General features: G+C 42.3%; 1 protein-coding gene across 4 annotated transcripts; it reads left to right on the top strand.

Moving 5' to 3' along the window:
* Positions 1-77: 77 nt before the first annotated feature.
* On the top strand, positions 78-21,250 carry EDRF1 (erythroid differentiation regulatory factor 1). 4 transcript variants are annotated; one of them, XM_053983920.1, is made up of 25 exons: positions 78-253; positions 1,682-1,794; positions 3,167-3,233; positions 4,400-4,525; positions 5,007-5,131; positions 5,470-5,629; positions 6,837-6,938; positions 7,207-7,328; positions 7,996-8,107; positions 8,784-8,931; positions 9,006-9,114; positions 9,424-9,535; positions 10,443-10,703; positions 11,018-11,089; positions 11,203-11,353; positions 13,188-13,376; positions 14,439-14,639; positions 14,988-15,206; positions 15,519-15,742; positions 16,099-16,257; positions 16,682-16,831; positions 17,056-17,209; positions 17,479-17,594; positions 18,178-18,341; positions 20,447-21,250. In XM_053983920.1, exons 1-25 carry the CDS (start codon positions 188-190, stop codon positions 20,613-20,615), a joined length of 3,591 nt encoding a protein of 1,196 aa, XP_053839895.1. In that variant the 5' UTR covers positions 78-187; the 3' UTR covers positions 20,616-21,250. The 4 variants fall into 4 exon arrangements, with proteins under 4 accessions (XP_053839895.1, XP_053839893.1, XP_053839896.1 ...); XM_053983918.1 differs by having other exon boundaries at positions 1,586-1,794; XM_053983919.1 differs by lacking the exon at positions 78-253 and adding an exon at positions 1,409-1,465 and having other exon boundaries at positions 1,586-1,794.
* The last annotated feature ends 818 nt before the right edge of the window (positions 21,251-22,068 follow it).

Raw genomic sequence — 22,068 nt, 5'->3', positions numbered from 1 at the left:
CCGCCGCCTCCCGCCCCTCACGGCGCCGCCCTCAGAGCCCGCCCTTCCCGCGCCTTCTCGAAAAGTCTCGCGAGAGGCGGCGGTTCCCGGCCGGACGCCCCCGGGAAGCGGCTCCGCTCCCGCTGCCCCTTCCCGGCTCCATTGCCGGCTCCATTGCCGGCTCCGTTCCCGGTTCCATTCCCGGACTATGGAGGAGCCGTGCGGCGCGGGCGCCCCTGCCCCGCTGAGGGGAGACGCCGAGGAGCCCAAGCAGGTGAGCGGCGCTGAGGGGCGGCCGTGCTGGGTGAGGTAGAGGGGCTGAGGCGGGGGTCGAGCGGCGGCTACAGACACAGCCCCTGGGGGTGTTTTAATTGAAGCGGTGTTTTTGATCCTCTTTCCAGTTTGTCAGGGCCGGAGTGCTGTAGGGAACACGCTAATTATGATTAAGCGTTAATTGCGAGCAGTGTTGCTGTTGTTATGCCTAAGTGCAGCGTATTTACGTAAGTGGTGTCCTGTGGAGCTGTTTTTCCCTCGACTTGTGTTAGTTCAAAGCTCCTCGCACACGGGTGACAGCTGCGTGTTTGAAAAGAAATAGGCAAACACGAAGCTTATTTAATTTATCATTATTTAATAATAGTAAGGTAGAAGCCTGTTTAGCTTTAATGTTGGTGTTAGTAAACTTGGTGTTTAAATAAACACCTGCTTTCACAAACTTTCGTGGGAGTCGTGTTCGTCTTAGCCTTTCTGAGTGATTTTGTGTTGTGTGGGCAGCTGACCTTGGTGACACTTCATTCTCGTACCTCAGTGTGCCCAGGTGGGCGAGAAGGCCACTGTCACCTGCTTGGATCGGCCACAGTGTGGCCACAGGGCCAGGGCAAGGGTTGTCCCCCTGTGCTGGGCACTGCTGAGCTCCAGCCTCAAATTCTGGGATTGATTCTGGGGCACTTATGTCAGGAAAGACATTGAGGGGCTGGAGTGTATGCAGGGAAGGGAGCGGAGCTGGGGAAGGCTCTGGAGCCCCAGGAGAGGCTGAGGGAGCTGGGAAGGGGCTCAGCCTGGAGAAAAGGGGGATCAGGGGGGACCTTGTGGCTCTGCACAGCTCCTGCCAGGAGGGGACAGCCGGGGGGGTCGGGCTGTGCTCCAGGGAACAGGGACAGGAGGAGAGGGAACGGCCTCAGGCTGGGCCAGGGGAGGCTCAGGGTGGACACCAGGAAGAATTCCTTCATGGAAATGGTTATCAAGCGTTGGAACAGGCTGTCTGGGGCAGTGGTGGAGTCCCCATCCCTGGAGGTGTCCAAGGAAAGACTGGATGTGTTGCTCAGTGCTCTCGTCTGGGTGACAGTGTGGTGGTCCATCACAGATTGGACTTGATAATCCTGGAGGTCTCTTCCAACCTAAGTGTTTCTGTGATAATTCCTAAAGTGAAGCACGTGCTTGACATGAATTGGAATTGGGATAACTGGAAAACTGTATGTGCTGGGGAAAGGTAAGTGAATATAGGACTGGATTTGCTCACTTAGCCTTAAAAATAACTTATCACAGAACAAGCCTGATAGTTTTAATTGCCAACACTGAAGTAGAAGGCTAATTTCTCTCTGGAAACCAGGGCTCGGTGCTGTTCCTCGGAGGCAATGAGGTGAAGAGCTGTGCTGTGGTGAAATACTCCTCAGCCCCTCCTCAAGCGGCCTTTGCCCGTCTGCAGGAGAAAACAGACCTGAAGCTGCCTCCCGCCAACTGGTTACGGGAAAGTGCCAAGCTGGGACCAGCAGGGACAACCATTCTGGGCAACAGCAAGAAAAGTAAACCCTTCTCAAGGTAAATAACTGCAGCCCCTATTTTTTCCCAGGCCTTTAAGAACAACTCTGATTGTGAACTTGGATCCTCATGTCATTTAAAGTGGAAAGTACAGGTTTTACCATAGCAACTACATATTGCTTTGTCTTAACCATTCTCCCTCTACTTTTTCATTTTGAGTTGTTGCCTGCATGGTCTGATCTTGTCTCATTAGTAAATGACTGATGGCGTTGATTATTTACGTAACATACAGAGATGGTTTTGTTTATTTGCTCACGTGCATGTTGACACCTTGCCTCAGACAGTCAAACTGACTTTTTGTTCTTCCCTGGATGGCCCAGATCAGACTGGACTGGTTCAGCCAGCCCTTCTGCCTTTGATAACAGGTGAAATGGGACATGTGGCTCCCCTTGGAAACCAATTTAGAGCTCTTCTGGATCTTTAGAAGCTAATGGCAAATGAAATTTCACATTTATATCAGGATTTCATATTTCTATCACACTATAGGTGAAATGAAAGCAGTGTTACCTTTCAGTGTGGATGTTTGCTGAATTGTTGAATGAGTTGAGTTCAGAGTGTTTATAAACAGGAGGCTCAAATCCTGCGTTGAACAAGCAAATTCACACCAAGTCAGGCAGTCAGTGAAATTTAACAGTTTGTTCAAGGTCTGTGTTTACATCCTCATCATCTCTCTTTTAGGAGCTGGACTTTTCAGAGCAGAGTAACATGTTTTTCAGGGCTTTATGATTTTTTCGTGTTTATTTTAGATACTGTAGTTGTCAAATAGAGGCTGGCAGTTCAATCTCTTTTTCTAGTGTCAGTATTAAAAAGCTGATAACAAAAGTATAACTTGCACATCATGTATGTTTTGGATTTTAGTAGTATCTGGATTTGTTATAAAGAATGATCTGTACATTGAAATATTCCAGCTTAAGTACCTTGTAATTTCCTTAAGGAGGGTGGAGGAGGAGACAATGTGTCTGTTGCAACATGTAGGGCAGTTCTGGAAAATGTGAATAGAAATAAAATTCAATTACAGCTACTAAAACTAAAGTCTTTAATATGCTTAATGCCTTAAAGAGAAACTCCTTGAAGAACTCTTCTTATTTTCAGTGTTGGAATCCTTAATTTTTTCTGATTTTTCTTGATTTCAACAAAACTTTAAGTGTTAGAGAATGTCTTGAAATAATGTCTAAGCACTTTCAAAGATATATTTGAAAAACCTGCAGGATATGAAGATGAAATCACTTTGTTAATTTTAGGTCTCATTAAACTAAGGGATGTCTAGCTGGGTAATTTTTTTTTATGAAGCTATTCAAAGATTAAATAGATGTAAAAGCCAGATGTAATGTCACACTGGAACTGTCTTAACTTGTAATGTTTTTTTAAATAGCTTTGGGATGGCCTATGACTTCATTGACTCAGTTGGAAATGATGTGGATGTCGTATCTGATTCAGAGGTATGGGCGCATCTTAAATTCTCTCCTTCAAATTCTTACATTGCATAAACTTTTAAGATGCTGTGATGGCTTCTGGCATCTTTGTGTCCTTTGGGGAAAAGGAAAGATCCCTTAATGAGTCACAGATCACCAAGTAAGGGAGTTGTGATCACTGAATAAGAAATGTAGAGAGAAAAATCATATTTCCTCTGGAGTTCTACAAATAATCTGCAGCTAAAGTGCAGTTTAGTGAATGCAGCACATCAGTCTTGCAAGGTAGTTGTCTTGTGTGTTTGAAATCAGTTCTTTTGATGCAAACTGTTACTCTCAAGGTGGTCTTTCTTCTATTCTTACCTAGAAGAGAGAACTGCCCTCCGACTTCTTCTTTCCTTTGTTTTTTGTCAGCTTCTCAACTCTTGGTGCTGGTAGTATCTGTAACGTTCAGATGAGGCTGCTCAGAAGAGGAAACATGCTCATGTTAATATTTGTCAGCTTTGTATTCAGATCTAGATCTCTGTCTGGATTGCTTTGGACTCCTGGCAAAGAATTGGTATTTGTGCTGTGAATATAAAAGTTTACAATCCAAATCGTCCCTTTGGATATTTTTGTCATTTTTGTTGGTACCTGGTCATGGTGATCCAATCAGAGAATGTGTTTAAGCCATGTGTGTTGTTCCTGCTGATGACTTGGTCTCTTTATCACTGTCATTTGTGTTCTCTGCCCTCAGCAAATGCATTTTCTTGTGGAATGGTTTTCAAATTTCTGGCACTGTCAGGTTTTATTTGACCATGTGGGCTAGGGTAGAATTCATTTTCTTCCCAGTGTCTGGTAAGAGACTTCCAGGATTGTCTGAGCACAGGTTGATAGTACAGAGATGTTTTTGTTGTTGCTGAGCAGGGCTTACACAGAGCCAAGGCTTTTCCTGCTTCTCATCCAGCCCTGCTGGCAAGGGGGTGGGAGTGCATGGAAAACTGGGAAGAGACACAGCCAGGACAGGGGACCCTGACTGACCAGAGGGGGCTGGGGTGAAGAAGAAGGAAGGGGGGGATGTTTGGAGTGGTGGAGTTTAGGCTTGGAGTCTCCCCAAGTCACTGTTACACACGATGGCACTTTAGTTTCCTGACAATTGCCTTCCCATGCAGCATAATTCTATTAAATATTTTTTCTTTTCACTTTCCTTCTGCAAGAACATTAAAAAACTCCTGAAGATCCCTTACAGCAAGTCCCACGTGAGCATGGCAGTGCACAGAATTGGGAGGACACTCCTGCTGGATGAGCTGGATATCCAGGAACTCTTCATGAGATCGTCTCAGGTGAACCACTTGGTTCTTGATAACTGTTGATAACATGTGGGCAAAATGCATTATTTCAGGAATAGAGTAGCAAGAAAATGTCTGGAAATCCCTCAAAATCATATGTGGGTGCCAAAGGTGTTCTGTTCTGCTGCATTTTACCCACAAACTACACTGGTGTCCTGTGTTCATGGTATTGTAGGGTTAATATTCTATGTCTCACTTCAGTGTAATTCAGTATTGCTGTAGCATTTGATTGATTTTTATAAGCAATATGTATTTCTTGCTATGTAGCCTCTTATATATGTGATTTTCTAATGAAGTCAAATTTTCAGTAAGAACACAGCTTTCCTAGGAGCTGTATTCTCAATAAATGACCAATTCAGGACTTCAGCCCTGATGTTATTTTCTCTTGGGGAGGAGTATTTGTAAGTTTATAAGGCACTTGGTTTACTTTGCAGATGCTTCTTGACATTTTTTTCATATTTCTTCTGTTGCCTAGACAGGGGACTGGACATGGCTGAAAGAGTTTTATCAAAGGCTGATTGATCAGAAATGGCAAAGAAAAAAGAAGAGTAAAGAACATTGGTACCAGAAGGCAATACTTTCTAAGTTTTTGTATTACAGGTAACCTTTTGTCTGCATGAAACTTGAATTCTGCCCCACTTCTGCTTGGTTTTTGGTCTTGGAGTAAATGTTAAAATTCCATTATGGTCTGGTTTATTTACTGCTTTTTCCTTAAACAGAGGGAATTGAGGGGTGAGGTCAGAAAATAACATGAAATATTTTCACGGAAATTAAAGTATTTTACTTTAAAATTGAAATACTAAAGAATAAAATAAACAGCATGACTTAACTGCATATCAGCCAAGTCATTTGTTGGCAAGGGTGCATCAAACATAACAACTCTAAAAATGGATCTGTTTGTGTCTTGTCAGCTGAACTTGTATATGTTTCCTTGTCAGCATTAATGGAGATGGAGCTGCTCAGCCTGTTCCTTCCACTTCCAAGCAGCACCAGGAGGGTCCTGTTGCAGGTGAGGGTGATGAAGCAGGAAGGGCCTCCTGGCCAGCTCCTTTTGAAATGCCTTCCTCGCTATCTGAAGATCCAGGTGCCTCTAACCAGGTTGGTGTGAAGAATGTTTTACATGGCACCACAGTGTTTGTAGAGCCACAGATGTGGAAAGGTTCTCTGAAGTGCTGCTGCAGCTCCCTTTGCTGAAAGAGCTGAGCTAAGGCATGAGGAGAACTTGGCAGGAGGTGCAGCTCCAGATTTGCCAGTGGTTCAGAGCTCCAAATTTCAGATATTTGTTCTGTCACTGTAATGTTAAATTGCTATTTATCCCAGCATCTTTGAGAAACAAAGCCTTTGGCTAAGTAGGAAAATCCTGATACTCAGAAGAAATGTTTGGAAGCTTAAAGTTCTGGCCTTTCTTTTTAAATCTGTCATTAAAATCCATCTTCTGGTGGCCCTGAATTTATTAGGTGAAGAGGAATATCAAAATTTCTGAAAAAGGAAAACAGTTAAGCACTATTTAAAAATACTTGCCATGAGACTACACAAGTGAAAGGAGAGATGTTTACAGCAATTATGCAACAAGCTATGATTAGTATCAGGCCCTAATTCAGGGTTTCTATTCTGACTAAACTTATTTATAAAAACTGTTAATTCCTGTGGTTTTTGTGAGTAATATGGAACAGAATTGATTAAGTTTTGGAGAGGTTGAAAGGTCTGCTGTCTTCAGTCTGCATTAATATAATAATGACGCTACAGTTGTGCTTGCACAATGTTACCAACTGATCTGCCAAATTTAGGGAGTTTCTAACCTACATTGGCCATAAAATTGTAACTGCATGTGTTGTGTGGAGAAATGCTTCAGTGCTTGGAAGCTTTTAGAAACAGGACTCCTTCTCTCTTCCACCCTCTTGAGGAACCATTGCCCAGTTCAGCAGACTGTTTCTCATAAAGAAGCTGTTGTGCATTTTCACAGTGCCATTTTCTTTAGTTCATAAATAAACCAGCAGGATAGAGGTTTTGCTTCTGAACACTGATAATCTGGTGTTGACCCTGGGTTAATAAGGAGCTCTTGTAAATACTTCCTGGTTTCTTCCCAGAGCCTCTGAGAATATTACAAAACACAACATTTTAGCACTAACTATAGAAAAGAAGCATTCTAGTCACTGCCTAGAGGCTTTTTGCAGTTTTATGCAGATTTATTTAAAGATGTGGGAGGTAAAGGTTTTTCCCTTACATGCTTTGTTGTTCATATCTTTTTAAATGGCTGACTTGACTTCAGCAGCAGAATCACTCCTTATCCTTGTGCTCTCCACAGGGAAATGTGCCTCTTGAACCCTCATATCTAGTGGGGCACGTGGCCTCAGCCCCCAGAGAACAAAACCTGACTCCTTTGTTCAATGACGGGGAGAACAGTCAGGTATGCTTTATGTGAGAGCTGAACCCCCAGGTTAAACCAACGCCTCCAGACCAGGCCTGAACTGGAACCAAGGCCAAACCTCAGTCCCTGTAGAAGTAGCTTTTGTGGCATCTGCAATTTTAAGTTCCTGCGAATGCGCCGGGTTTGTCACGTGCTGGCTTTTATTTGCTGCTTTGGCTTCTTGCTGTCTCATAATTCCACAGACTGTCATGGGGAACAAGTGTTATACCACTGACTTACTGGCCAATTCTGTTTTCTCTTAATGAAGGGACTTAAAAATGACTTTGTTCGTAATATCCTGTGGACCTTTGAAGATATCCACATGTTGGTGGGATCAAATATGCCAATATTTGGAGGTGGGAGGTACCCTGCTGTGAGCCTGCGTCTCAGGTGAGCTTAGAAGTTGATAGATATTATTTATAGCAGCCTTGACTGATTTGCTAGTTACCTATCTGCACTTTTTGCTACTTTTATAAAAGAGCAGTAATATTTCTCTTCCTGGGAGTCTGAATTTTAGTAGCTTCTTGTTGAGCATAAGTACTTAAAATGTTATTGAGCTGTGAGACAGAACTATTCCAGTCCCAATTTAATGTCAATCCCTTCATTACCACTCTTCCATTCATAGGCAAAGAATGAGCAAAAACTTGAAGCTGATTTGGTTTATTTGTCATCTTTTTAAGACACATTTAAGAATTAAATTGCTCTGCAAGGAATTTTGGAATGTCTGGGAGTACGTTTGTGCTATAATTAGTTGCAGCTAAAAATGCTATTCCATTAGAACTTCTGAAATACTTATTATCTTGGTAATAGTGTGACATCTGAAGCCTGTTAAATGTGGGCAAAAACTCCAAACTGCTGATGGAATGTGAGCATATTCCATTGGAGAGATCAGCACATCTGTTTTGTTATAATTAATTAATACAACAATTCACAAATAATTGTTTTAGTGTTCATCCACTCTCAGGTGACTTAAACCTACATCCCATTAGTAAACATCCCTAATATTTCCTGAAGGGCAAACAAAGATTTAAGTAACACTGGAAATATTTTATTTTAGGGATAACAACAAGCCAATAAATGTGCTAACAGGGATTGACTATTGGTTGGACAACTTAATATGCAACGTACCAGAGCTTGTGATGTGCTTTCATGTCAATGGAATTGTTCAGGTAAGTCTGGCTCTTTGCATTATTCCTTAAAATAATAATTCATTCTTCATCTTCTAAAATGGCCTCAGTTATCACTGATACTTCACACTGTTCTGAGAAAAGATGACAAAAATCCTGTGTTGCAGAATGAGAAGCATCTCAGACAGCTTGCAGCAGTCATCTAAAAATAGCGTGTTCTTTCTTCCCTCCCTTTCACGCATGCAAGTTTCCTTCTTCCCCTGATGTTTGAGTGAAGGCAAAAATAAAAAATGCAGCTGCAGAAATCAGTTTCTTACATCTTGAAATCTGCACTGTTCCCTTGCCAAGACAGATGCAAGCTTTTGAATATTTGTTTATGCTGTTTTACTGTAGACCAGCTGTGTTTCTGTTCTGCCTGGTAGCCCGGAGTTGTTTCCTAGGCTGACTAGGTTTGGTTGAAGTAGCAGATGTTGTACCTTCTCCTCCTTATTTTTCCTCATCTTTTGTTCTCCATTTACCATATTTGTGACAGAAATGGATCCTTCTTAAAGCTTTGAGTAGTGTAGTCAAGATGTGTTTGCTTAAAGTAAATAATAGAAATTAATTCAATTTATCATAATAGCAGCCTTTGTTTTAGCTGTTGATGGTGACACTGATACATTAATTTTGGTGTCACAAAACCCTCCTGAGCTTGAGTTTTAATTGCTGTTCTTTGCAGAAATATGAAATGATCAAGACTGAAGACATTCCCAATTTGGAAAACTCCAATTTTTCTACCAAAGTGATAAAAGATATTGCTCAAAATATCTTATCTTTTCTGAAATCAAATTGCACCAAAGAAGGACACACCTATTGGCTGTTTAAAGGTAAGAAGGTTTAGATCAGTTTGACAAGATTGATGGTAATGTGATGTTGATTAATGAAAAATTTTCCTTTTCAGCAAGTGGGAGTGACATAGTAAAGCTCTATGATCTCACCACGCTTTGTGAAGAGACAGAAGACAAATACCAAAACCCTTTTACCATGCCAGTGGCAATTCTGCTGTACAAGTGAGTTTTTATCATTTTTATTGCAATACTTAATTCTTGGTGCAGTTCTATTCAGAACACAGACCAAAAATCATGATCAAATGACAATCATATACAGACTTGCTAAATCTTAGTTCCACTGGATCAAACCAGAATTCTTCCTTTTCACCATTTCTCCCTGTAAACTTCTTTGCCCATAAAGTGGTGTAGACTCATCATAAAGTTTGGAAGATCTACCTTTGTAGAATATTGTTTAAAGCTGCTTTTTTTTTTTCCTAGCACAAAGAAATTACCCAGCAATTTCACAGTCTTGTTCAACTTTCTCTTTAGAGTTGCTTGCAATATGATGTTGAAGAAAAACCAGAACAAGAAACACTATGGCACAATCAGAACGTTGCTCCTGAATTGTCTGAAGTTGTTGGACAATGGCAGACATCCTCAAGTGAGAATCCAATGTTTTCTTGCACTTTTGTGTAAATATGCTGTAATCATAACAAACAACAGATGCTGTAATCATAGTAAACCTGGTAATAAATAGTGTGCTACTTCTTCGCCCCAAAGAAGAGAATTTCAATTTATAAACAAACTTAAAAATTGATTTTATTTTTAAAGAATCCCTATATATTTTTAAATTATTTTTTTTTTGCTGCCCCTCATTGCAGCACAAGTCTTCTGTCTTGCTCTAAAAAGGGACTTCTCATTACATTCACTCTGTTCTTGCTGCCAGAGAGCCCTTTGGGAAGAGATCCTGGATAAAAAGTGTAAAATATGAATATGTGGACATTTTTACTCTGAAAGTGGCTGAAAACTGGGTCAGGCCAACCAGAGAAGTGGTAGTCTCCATCTTTTCAGATACTCAAAGCCCAACTGGACACAGTTCTGAGCAACCTGCCTTGATAAATGGGTTGGGCTAGAGAGTCTCTAAATAATGTAAGCTGTTTTCAATGGAAAATGAATCCCAAAAATGTGATGTGAAAAATCTGAGTCATATTTAGAATGGATTACAAGAGGAGACATGGCACACATGAAACTAATACAAATGTGGGTTTCTTCTAGAGTTGTGAAAGGTTTTCAAAATCCCAATGGAAACTCTTCAGTTTTTTTTTTTTTTTTTGCTTGCATAAGATCCTCGTGTTGTCTCCTGTGATCTGCAGGCTGTTAGAACAGGCAGTACTTGTTCTCTACCAATTGGTTTTTATTCTCTTCTAAACTTGATCAGCTTGGATCCTTTTCCCTTCCAGGGAATTTGCTCAGGCCGTATTTTCAGGTTATCAAACACCTCTTTGTATGTCCTCTGTCCTCCTTATTCTAACATAATTTATATTCTTGCCTCTTTCTTCTTTGCAAAGATAATTGCTTCAGCAAACTACATGTTATCAGAGCTTTTTCAGCTGGATGAACCTAAAAAAGAAGACAGTGCAGACTTCCCTATAAATGGAAATTCTGATGAAAGTTACAGTGAGGAAGAGGAAGAGATGCCAGACAGTGATGAAAATGGTTCTTACAGCAACAGTTCTGATCCCCCAGATGACAATAAAGCAGTGGCAATAATCAAATCTGTTGGGGAGTTGTCAGTACCAGAAAAGTACAAGTCTGTGCATCGAATACGTGTAAGTGACACTGGGGGATATTTAAGGGTTTTCCTGGATGATTCAGTTCATGGGACAAAAGTTCATGGGTAGTGCAATTCAGTTCCCTGGTAGTTTTGCCTTCAGGTTAACTGCAGTGGGCAAAGAAACACTTCATCAGCTGCTCTTAAAATCTGAGATGTTTGAATTTTATGGTAGAGGCTTCATGTAGATTTTTTTCCTTACCATATTCCACTTTGTCTTGCTGTTACCTCTCACTTGCATCTTCTGGCCAGTGATTTTATGTTTCCTGTGTTGACCATTTCTCCTCTTCCCTCCCTGGTGCCCCACTGAAGCCCAGCTGTGCATTCCCCGTCTGCCACGGCACCGAGGAGCGCTGCAGGCTGGTGCTCAACCACGTCCTGGAGGTGAGTTCACTGCCAGCTGCCTGAGGATGCTTCATCTCCCACCCAATTCTTCATCTACTCCGTTTGCTAAATATTGCTCTCAAGGTGAATGAAATGATTTCTCCCTTCTGCAGGGTTTGAAGTCTGTTGACAGCAGTGTTAAAAAGGAAGGTGACCTTCCTGCAGCTGACCCCAGCACTCCAATCCCCTTGAAATATGAGGATGAATCCACCAGTGGTGGTCCTGAGTCTCTGGAAAAACAGATGGCCTTATTTCTAGACAAAAGTAAGTTGTATTGTTGTGCAAATAAGACCTTTCCAGTGCCAACACAAACTGCTCCTACTTTATTTTGATTGTCAAAACAGTGTGCTTAAATCACTAATTACAGCATTGCCTAAGGAAAAGTGCACTGAAATTTGGAGAACAATCTGTTCCTTTTTAAATATGAAAAGAGAAGCTCATTTGAGTTATTTTGCATAGCAAAGAATCTTTTATTAGTCAACACATGATTTTACTGGACCCTATTTAGATGTGGCTTTCAGATGACTTCCATAAAGGCTTGGTATTTTGAGGTTTGGTATGTGCAGCACTGTAAGTTTTGTGGGTTGATTTAAAAATAGGCTTAATTTCTTTGTGTGTGTGTGTGTGTGTGTGACCTGGATGTTTTCTGGAAGAATTTCTCCCTTCTGGCAGGTTTTGTTCCTATGTTAGGCTTGGTGCTTGAATTGCATATAAAATGTTAACTACGATTTTGTTTTCTTTCTTGTACCTCTGCAGTTGTGAAAAGAAGCAGCAAATAAAAGATGTTTTGTTCGCTTAAATGCTCAAACTCCTGAAGTTTCAGACTACAGTCTCTCTATTTTATTTTGTTTTGGAGTGACATAGAAAGTTCCAGGAAAGACTTTTTGTTTGAAAGTAGTAGAGTTCTCTGCAGGGCAAGGAGCCCTGTAAGCATAGCCCAGAAAAAAATTTATCTTGCCTACTTTGGCAGTTCTTTATTCTTTCCTTTTTCCTCCCTTCTGCCTTTGAAAAATCTCTGAATAAGAAGCCAGTTCAATTTTGAGTTATTCACACTCACACAGATTCCTGGCTCTCTGCTTGAGTCCATTCCTGAAGCACAGCAGAGCTACTTGCTCACTTCTGCTTCCCAGTCCATGGGTTTGTTTTCTGTGATGTGAATTATGTATTTTCTCTGCCACATGTGCATATTTACATACATATGGAAAGGATAAGTGCTCTAAATCCTGGAATTTCTAACTTCAAGAGAACTACCTGTGAATAGTGTATGGATACAGGGTGTGCTCAGTGTGTGTGTCTTTAGCTGAGTGGGGTGTTATAGTTTTAGATTGGTCTATGTCCTAGTAGAACATGTAGTGCATAAGAATTTATTATTTTTACTTGTTATGCATTTATATATTGTAAGATAGTGGGTTTACAAGTCAGGCTTTGTAAAGCCACCTTAAGCAAGAGACTCATTTCTGTGTGCAAATACTGTTAGGGCAAAATTCTGTCCCTTGGTAGGGACAGGCCTTAAATCAGGAACAGTGACCTGTTCTTTTTGGCTCCATAACCACTGCAGCATCTAAGAAAAGCTTCATAACCTTATACAGAGGCTATGCTGAAATAAGTGTGAGAACATGCTTGGTTTTTCTTGTGGGAAGGACCAGGTTATCCAGGTTTGTGTATGCTGGAGGCTAAACCCACACATGGACGCTTTCTCACTGAGACTGTTCATACAGAGACTGAGCATTTATCTTAAGGATGTGGTAGGGAACATGACAAATTCTTCCTGTGGCTTTCTTGTGGTTTTTCTGTTGCTCCCTGAGGGAGCAGTGTTGGCCTCTGCTCCTGTGTTTCACAAGCTGTCTGAGGTCAGAGAGGTCACCTGCACTGGCACTGTCCCACTGCATTCCAGCATCCTGCTGTCAGGTGCAGCGCGTGGAGGAGTGCCACACGTTGGGTCTGTTTTGCAGATGGTGCTGGAGTGGCAGACGAGCTGGCAGAGCTCTGCCTGTGCAGGGCTGTCATCAGGCAATTCCCATCCTGCCTGTGCTCAGGGAGTCATGTCCAGCCTCTGGCATGTGTTAGAGTCACTGACCAGGTTCTGTTCTTCTCACAGTGGGCTCCTTCCAGAAGGGGAAGCATTCCAGTCAGTCAGGAATGATTCCTGGATCGTGGCAATATAAAATGAAACTCCAGCTCATCCTGAAATCATCAAGAGCTTATTATGTCCTGTCTGATGCTGCTATGGTCCTGCAGAAATACGGGCGAGCACTGCGCTACATCAAGCTGGCCTTGCAGTGCCATGGTGAGTTCCTCGAATGGATTTGTCACCTGTGCCACTGCTTGGAGACACCTGTCACCACATCAGATACTGCTGTGCATGATTTTTCCGTGTGGTGTGCAGTGACAAGTCTGAGAAGCTCGTGTTTAACTGAACTCAGTGTCCAGCTCAGTGTTCAGGGCAGAAGTCTGTAGTGAGGATAAATTCTGTCACTGATCGATAGAAAGAAGATCCCATTTTGACACGTTGGGAACTTGAGGGCACATTTGGAGCTCCAGAGCAGTTGAATTTGGGAGAGTCTGCCCTGGTGCCAAGGCCAAGACAGTATTCTGTACTCCAAGTGATGTTGCTGCAAGCTGTTTTTTTTTTTTTTCCTAATGGTTCCCATATTATTTAAATACATCCTTGACTCTGAGAAATACTAAACCTCTTCAGCAGCTGAATTGGATGCTCCTCTGAAATGGAATACATCTTGAAGTATTATTGAGGAAAAGGAAAAAAAGTACAGTCAGGCTGTTTAGACTAATACTGCCCTAATGAGAGTAACTGACTGGGAAATGCCAGTAGCTTAGTGCTGAAGTGCTGCTGTCCCCCTGCCATAAAGGAGGGCTCCTGTCTTAGGGCAGGAGGAGGTTTATAAAGCAAGCCCATTTGATCTTAGCACAAAGCATCAATAGACATCTCAATAATTCACAGCACTCTGCAGCTTTCAGTCTTTTATAGACTTAAGAAGCAACTTTAAACACTACCTTTTGGAAATTAACTTTTCAGGCTGTATTTCCCTTGAGTTAATCTGCAAAAAGTCAGTTTTCCTTTGATCAAATCTGAGGTTAGCATTTGTAATTACCAGAGTGACTGCTCATCTTGGACAGCACAGGAGCTCTTTTTAAATCATCAGCTGTGTAGAGCAACTGTGACTTTAAAATAGGTTATTTCTTCTGAGGATAACACGTTGTCACACTTATTCTCTGTCTGCACACAGGTAACGTAAAACCCAATTATCTTGTCAGTCTGTGTCAAGCCTGTTGATGTGTAATTCTTCTCTCTCCCTCTCCCTCATCCATGTTGTTTTTTTTTTCCCACCAGATACCTACTGCTGTCTGTGTGGCAGCATGCTGCCCGAGGTGCTGGTGTTCCTGTGCCAGTGCTTAACCCTTTGTGGAGATATCCAGTTAATGCTGGCTCAGAATGCAAACAACAGAGCAGCTTACCTTGAAGAATATAATTACCAGACTAAAGAAGATCAGGAGATACTACACAGCCTTCACAGAGAATCCAGGTGCCAAGGTATGATCCTGACACAGGAGAAGTGCCAGACTTTGGGTACATGACAGACATAAATAATTCCATTGGGTTTCCTCAAAACCATGCACTAGGAGAACTTGTGGCAGAGGGGTTATTGCACTTCACTTCTGCTTTCTTCAGAGAAGGCTCATCCTGGCTGTCATGCAGAAGGGAGTTGTCAAGGCATTGTATGACATGGCCTGAAGCTGTGAAACAACTAAAGGCAGTAACTGTTTCAGTAATAAATAAAATCTACCTGACACGAGTCTTGTACTTTCTCTGGGCATTTTCGCCTAGACTTAAATTAGAGAAATACTGTTTGACACAAAGGCTTTGCATTTTGTTTTCCAGTGTTTGCCTGGGCTACAGATTTATCCACAGACTTGGAATACCAGCTTTCTGTCAGCTGTAAATGCTATGAAGCAGCTTATGAAATCCTTCTCTTCAGTAACTTAAAAAGCCAAAACCCAGAGCAGCACATCCAGGTGCTCAAAAGGATGGGCAATATCAGGAATGAGATTGGAGTGTTCTACATGAACCAGGCAGCTGCAGTGCAGACTGAGAGAGTGGGCAAGTATCCTTTTTCTATTCCTGACCATTTCATGGAGCTACAGCAGTGATTCAGTTCACTAATTGTATGAAAAATCTATTGCTGTTTATAAAGAGTTCATTTAAATGACTTAATAGTTTTTTTAATGTCCACTGTGATTATTTGTTTACATTAGATCACTGTGGCTTGTACACTGTAGTTAATCGAGCCTAAACTGAATAATGGAGTTTGGAGAAATTCCTTTAAAATGTGTAGAATGATCTCAAAAAGCCATCAGGGAAAACTTCAAACTCTGAGGAATTTGAGTCTCTAAGCCATGTGCTTCACTCTAGTGAGTAAAAACGTCTCAACGACAGAGCAGCAGCTCTGGAAGAAAAGTTTCTCCTGCTTTGAAGAAGGAATTCAGAATTTTGAGTCCATTGATGATGCCACCAATGCTGCCCTTCTGCTGTGCAACACGGGGAGGCTGATGAGGATCTGTGCCCAGGCCCACTGTGCAGCTGAAGGGGACTTCAAAAGGGAGTTTTCCCCAGAAGAGGCCCTTTATTACAATAAGGTAACCCCAGACCCCAAAATACCTTTTACTGTGAGATGTTTGTGAATACTTTGGTAAATATGTTTAAATTTGGGTGGAATAATCTGGGATAGCTGTCCTGCTTCCATACTACCCTAATCCTTGCTGTGTGGGCTTTGGTGGAGGTGTTGAGTTTTGATTGCTGTGACATTCAGATGCTGATGCTGAGCATAATGCAGTGCCACACACAAGGGAGAAGAATTTATGGTCAGAATTAAAGAATTGTCAAATGGGAAATACTGAAGAAGGCTCAGGGAGATATTTTGAGTAAAGGGAAGTTGATTTCTAGTTGTTAGAAATGCAGACAGTAACTGTGTGCATGATTTTATCATCTGTAGGCTATTGACTACTACCTGAAGGCACTGAGGTCTCTGGGGAAGAGGGATGTGCATCCAGCTGTGTGGGATTCTGTGAACTGGGAGCTGTCTACAACGTATTTCACCATGGCAACTCTGCAGCAGGATTATGCTCCCTTATCCAGAAAGGCTCAGGAGCAGGTAACAGAGGGCATTCATTGTGTCTGAAAAAATGCATTGTTGGCATCCTGGAAAACTGAACAGGGAGCAAAGTTGGTACCGGAATTGTAGAATCATACAGTGGTTTGGGTTGGAAAAGACCTTAAAACCCATCTTGTTCCACCCCTGCCATGGCAGGGACACCTTCCACTATCCCAGGGTTTTCCAAGCCCCGTCCAGCCTGGCCTTGGGCACTTCCAGGGATCCAGGTGCAGCCACAACTGCTCTGAGCACCTTGTGCCAGGGCCTGCCCACCCTCCCAGGGAACAATTCCTTCCCAGTATCTACTCTGAATCTTCCTTCCTTCAGCTTAAGGCTGTTTCCCCTTTGTCCCCATGCATACTACATGCCCCTCTTCAGGGTTTTTTTTTTTTCTTAAATTTGTATTTATTTATTTGTGTCGTAGATAGAGAAGGAAGTCAGTGAAGCCATGATGAAGTCCTTGAAGTACTGTGATGTGGATACAGTGTCTGAACGACAGCCCCTGTGCCAGTACCGAGCTGCCACCATCCACCACAGGCTGGCTTCAATGTACCACAGCTGCCTCAGGAACCAGGTATTGCTCCAGGCTCTTAGAATTTCTGAACTCCATCTTTAACATGTTCAGTATGTGTGGAGCTGATATTTATCCTTCTACCTGTAGCTGGAATATATTTATTTCAATTACTTAACCAAAGAAACTAGTGCTGTTTCCCAGCCTTCTCCAAGTAAACCTTTGCAGTGGCTCCTCATGAACATCCAGAGAGGAGGGATTTACTCTGTGCCCTCGTGTGAGTGCAGGTTGGTGATGAACACCTGAGGAAGCAGCACCGTGTCCTTGCTGATCTGCACTACAGCAAAGCAGTGCGGCTCTTCCAGCTCCTGAAGGATGCCCCCTGTGAGTTCCTGCGTGTGCAGCTGGAGAGAGTGGCCTTTGCAGAGTTCCAGATGGCCAGTAAGTGTAGCTCTGGCTTTAAACAGCTTTCCAAACCACCACCTACTTAGTTTCATTTTTAGATAACTAAATTTATATGAGAGTAGGAGCAATCTGCTGCTCAGAATAGAATTTTCCTCAAGAGAGGAGACAAGGCACTTTTATCTTGCTGGTTTTCAGCTGACTAGGGCAGTAATGCTTTCTTCCTAACTCTTGAAGTCTTTGGATGGAAGAAAAATACAGTCTTTAACATTAGCCTTTCTTTCCTTATTTTTCATGGGTTTTTTTAGGTCAGAACAGCAGTGCTGGGAAATTAAAGACTCTGTCTGGGGCCCTTGATATAATGACCAAAACCAAGGGTGCATTTCAGCTCATCAGGACGGAGCTTGTGGCAGAAAATGAACAGGTAAAGGAACTTCAAGTGGTGTGATACCTGCTCCCTTCTGGCTTGTGCCTTCACTAATGAATGGTCATTTGGCAGTTAAAATATTCCTTGGTTACTTTTCCATAGAGCCAGTGACGTAAAGAGCGTGGACAGAGTTAGATGTATTGCAGTTCTCCCTTAACCTGGAAATGGATAAAAAAAAAAGTCCCCTAGAACATGAACCAGAGATGGATTAAAACATATTTCTGTACAGATGTGAACTGCCCGACTGTGTGAATGGACTTCTTTTTGTGCAACTCTGCTATCCCTTAAAAGTCTTCTCTAAGAACTCCAGAATCTGTATATAATAAAAAAGTTCTCTGTCTCTGGTATATTTAATATTTAAATGTTAAAATGTGCAGGGCTGTCTGTAGCCAGTGTGAATTACATTCCTGGTGCCTCAGTCAAGAATTACTTGCAGGGTGAGCTGATGTGTGTGTCCCTTGCTGGCAGTTTAAAAGTCATGTACAAGTCAGCTCACTTGCAAAGAGGGGCTATTTAAATCACTCCCTGTATTTATAAGGTGGAATCAGTCAAATTGTTTTGGATTGTTTGTCTCCTGTAGATCAGCAAGGATAAAAGTCCTGCTGAGAGCGTGTCAGTGAACGATTCCTCTGCAGGCCTTAACAAAGAGGAAGTCTTGAAACTGCTCGGGATTTTTGAGTCCAGGATGTCTTTCCTTCTCCTCCAATCCATTAAATTGTTAACTTCAAGCAAAAAAAAGATTGGGTAAGTTGAAGCTTGGTGTCCTTTTTCCTGACTGGTGTGGGATTGGTGTGTGACAGAGCAGAGTTCCTGGGGGAGAAGCTGCTGATCTCTTGATGCATCTTGCTGATAAAATGTCAGTGGAGTTTGGCAAGCAGAGCACTTGAGAAGAAATTCAGGCACATCAGTAATGCAGCAAAGAGAGGGATGGATATGGGGGAGATGTGCACTGGTGTCAGGGAATTTACCAGTTCCTAATGGACTCTTCTGTCCTGCTGCTGGGATTCAGGACAAACCTGGCTTCTTTTTGTGCTGACTTTGAAGAGATGTTGAGATTTGGTGTGGCAGCAAATTCCTTCCCCCACTCCTTCTGTTGCTTTGATCTGAATGTGTGTGGTGTTCCTTTTGGGACCCAGAAAATACCTTTTACTTCCCCTGCAGCAAGTGTGTGATTGCAGGAGCTGTTCCTAATGTTACATGAAGTGAAGTTCTGAAAATGTGGCATTAGTTTTAGAGGATTCCTTTAGGCTTGGAAGTTGGGTTAATAGTTGGGGATTGAAGCACTGCTGATGGAAGAGCTGTTTTGCTAAAAGCAAACTGTGAGATGAGTTCATTGTGCCCAGGAAGTTGTCTGCTGATAGTGGGAGACTGGTAAATAAAAAACATGAGAAGAGAACACAGCCAGGGTGCGTTTTTAGCTGTTTTTCAGGCAATGCTAGGAGCTTTCACCTCCCAGAAAAGAGCTTCCACAAGGTGGCAGTCTGAACATGTGAAACGCAGAGGATTTTTACAGGATAATTTATATGTTACCAAGTAGATGTCAGCTGAGTAAATGGGTTTATTCTGTTGTCTCGTAACATGAGCAACTCCTCTTTTTTGTTTTGGAGGGGTTTTGCCCTCACATTTACCTTGGCATCATCATGAGGTTTTGCACTGAAGATTCTACACAGGGAACCTGTTACAGTTTGAATGCTGTGAAAGGGGACTCTTAAAATCTGCTCAAGTCCTTGAAACTTTGAGGCCAAACCTGAAACTACCTTTCATTTAACTTTTCTTGTGCCTCTGCACATCCTGTGTGCATTTCCTCCCTTCTGCTCTGCGGAGGGGAGGTTCTGCCTTCTGCTTTAATAATGGGATGAAAAGGGAGGAAATTGGAGCTCAAATGCTGCTTCAGGGTCTCAGGTGCACTTTGGCAAGAAACAAAGAACGTGCAGTAAAATTAGTGTTTGATAGCCAAACTTGCAGCCTAGCAGTCAAAATGGATGAAATCAGTTGTACCCTCCCAAAGTGAAATCCTGAGCAGAACAGAACTTGGCTGTGCAAATTGGAGGGGAAAAGTAATTGAAAGTAATACTTTGTTCTGGGAATACTTGTAACTTATCCCAGAAATACTTTGCATTTCAGTGGCTTTTTATTGACTACCTGTTCTGTTTAATAAATGAACCCGATTCCTGCCAAGTGTGTGATGAATTTAATTTGCTTCAACATTTCTCAGTCATTCCTGAAGCACTTGCAATTAACCTGACTACTGCTTGTACATTTTATATTCTATTATATTTATATTTTATGTTCCTGCCTGCAGTATAAACAGAATGCTCTGACTGCAGTGCAGGGAATGGTGGGGGTGAGGATATCCCCAGGGATCCTTATCAACATTATTTATTTGAGGAACGTTTGAAGGAGCTGGGGTTGTTTAGCCTGGAGGAGAGGAGGCTCAGAGGTGACCTTATTGCTCTCTACAACTTCCTGAAGGGAGGCTGCAGACAGGTGGGGTCGGTCTCTTCCACCGGGCAGCACTGACAGAACAAGAGGACACAGCCTCGAGCTATGTCAGGGGAGGTACGGGTTGGATATTAGGAAAAAAATTTTCACCAAAAGAGTAATAAAGCACTGGAATTGTCTTCCCAGGGAGGTGGTAGAATCACCATCTCTGGATGTGTTTAAAAAAAGATGACTTTTTTTGGTGCTAAAGTCTAGTTGAGGTGTCAGGGCATAGGCTGGACTTGATGTTAGAGGTCTCTTCCAACCTCATTATTCTGTGATTCTGTGATTTAATAATGCTCTTGGTAACTTGCAGAACGCAGAGCTATGGTCAGGTTACGAGTTAGGATTCTCTGCTCTCTTTGCAGGGGCAGCAATGAGGAAGAAGCAGCTCTGAGAACAAACAAGCAGGTTTATTCCCTGCTGCTTCGTGCCACTGCCAACAAGGGGCTGTCGCTGCTGGAGCGCACCGAGCTCCTGCTGAGCCTGCTGGAGCAGCTGGCCCCGGGCAGTGAGGGCAGCCCTGGCACGCAGTGAGGGCAGCCCTGCAGAGCTGCAGCACCAGTGCCTTGCTGGGAGCACTGGGGGTGTTCCCATGGGATGTTTGTGTTGACTGAGGGTGAGCTCTCACACCGTTGTTCCGTTGGAACCTGGCAGAGCACAGGGATTCCTTTTTATCCCCACAAAGCTCTCCTTGTCCGGCTCCCAGCGTTTCTTTGTTTGAAATGCCAGCTTGGAGTTCTGGAGATAAAAATGTAACTTTTGCACCGTGGGGAAATTCCTGGTTTTTCTCTTGCAGTGAAATCCATGTTTTGCATACAGATGTAACCTCACAGCTGCTCTGGTTTGGTGTTTATTGAAATGTGTTTTGTAAGCAGGGCTGCACTGCAACACTTGCACTGCTAAAGGCAGCCCAAGCTGTACCAGGAGATTTCTGTGGAATATGTGGATGCACTTCTTAATCCCAGGGAGGATCCTGCACAAAAACCTGTGCCTTTCTAGCTTTGATGTGACTCTTGCAATTTATCAGCCATCTCTGGAATTTTGTTTTGGAAAGTGAATGGTTTCAGCTATGTTGGAATTGATCAAGAATAGTATTATCTTTTTCAGACTTGAAACTGTGAATAAATGAGAGGATATTTTTAAATAAAAATTTATTTATTAAATATAAACATCAGTCTGCCTTTGTTTCTTGGTTATGACCTTCCTCAGAGCAGCAAACTGCTCAACAGAATTAAAACTATTTGAAAGACAAATTTTTAATGTTTTGAAAAAGATCTCTAAACTCCAATCAAACATCTCCTGAGTGGGGTCTTATCTCAGCATGTGAGGACTCTGGGTTTTTTTTTTGTTTTTTTTTTTTTTTTTTTTGCTAATATGTATTATTTGAAGATAAAATGTTCCAGAATATAACATCTGATTGTCCTGATGTTCTTCTACAACTAGATGTGGTTCTTTATTGCATAATAACAGTATAAACCACTTTAGATAAAGGTAGAAATGGATTTTACATGCATTCATAAGGAATTACACGAGCTTTTTAAGGTCCCTTCCAACCCAGAGCATCCTAGGATTCTTCCTGAGATTCCATTTCATCCTGAGAAAGGAAGTGCTTCATAAGCCAAACACTTTTCCTGCTTGGCATCACTTTTCCATCAGTGCCCAGTGTGACTGATGACCCCACACTCTGGAATTACTCAGTTTACAGGAACAGAACTGGGCTCAGGTTCCCTCTTGTTCCAGGTGTGGAGCCTCTCAGGTGGCAGGAAATTCAGGTCCCATCCTCAGACTTCACCTGAACTGTGCAGCAAACCAGGGTTTCTCTGTTATTCCAGAAACCTCAGCACTGTGCTAACAACACAAATGACTTTCAGGACGATTATAAATGAGTATATTATGATTCAAATCTCCTGTGAAGCCCCCGGCATTAGCTGGAGGGAGCATTAGTGCTAAATAGGATTATTTTTCCCCTTCCAGAGATAAACAATTA

The sequence above is a fragment of the Vidua macroura genome, chromosome 8 (assembly GCF_024509145.1).
Source record: "Vidua macroura isolate BioBank_ID:100142 chromosome 8, ASM2450914v1, whole genome shotgun sequence".
Classification (NCBI taxonomy): Eukaryota; Metazoa; Chordata; class Aves; order Passeriformes; family Viduidae; genus Vidua; species Vidua macroura.
This window is presented reverse-complemented; position numbering and strand designations above follow the sequence as displayed.

Coding starts and splice junctions, on each gene's coding strand:
- EDRF1 (XM_053983918.1), top strand. CDS start 188: ATGGAGGAGCCGTGCGGCGCGGGCGCCCCTGCCCCGCTGAGGGGAGAC. Junction 6,939..7,206: donor ATGACGGGGAGAACAGTCAG/GTATGCTTTATG, acceptor CTCTTAATGAAG/GGACTTAAAAATGACTTTGT. Junction 15,743..16,098: donor AGGCCCTTTATTACAATAAG/GTAACCCCAGAC, acceptor TATCATCTGTAG/GCTATTGACTACTACCTGAA.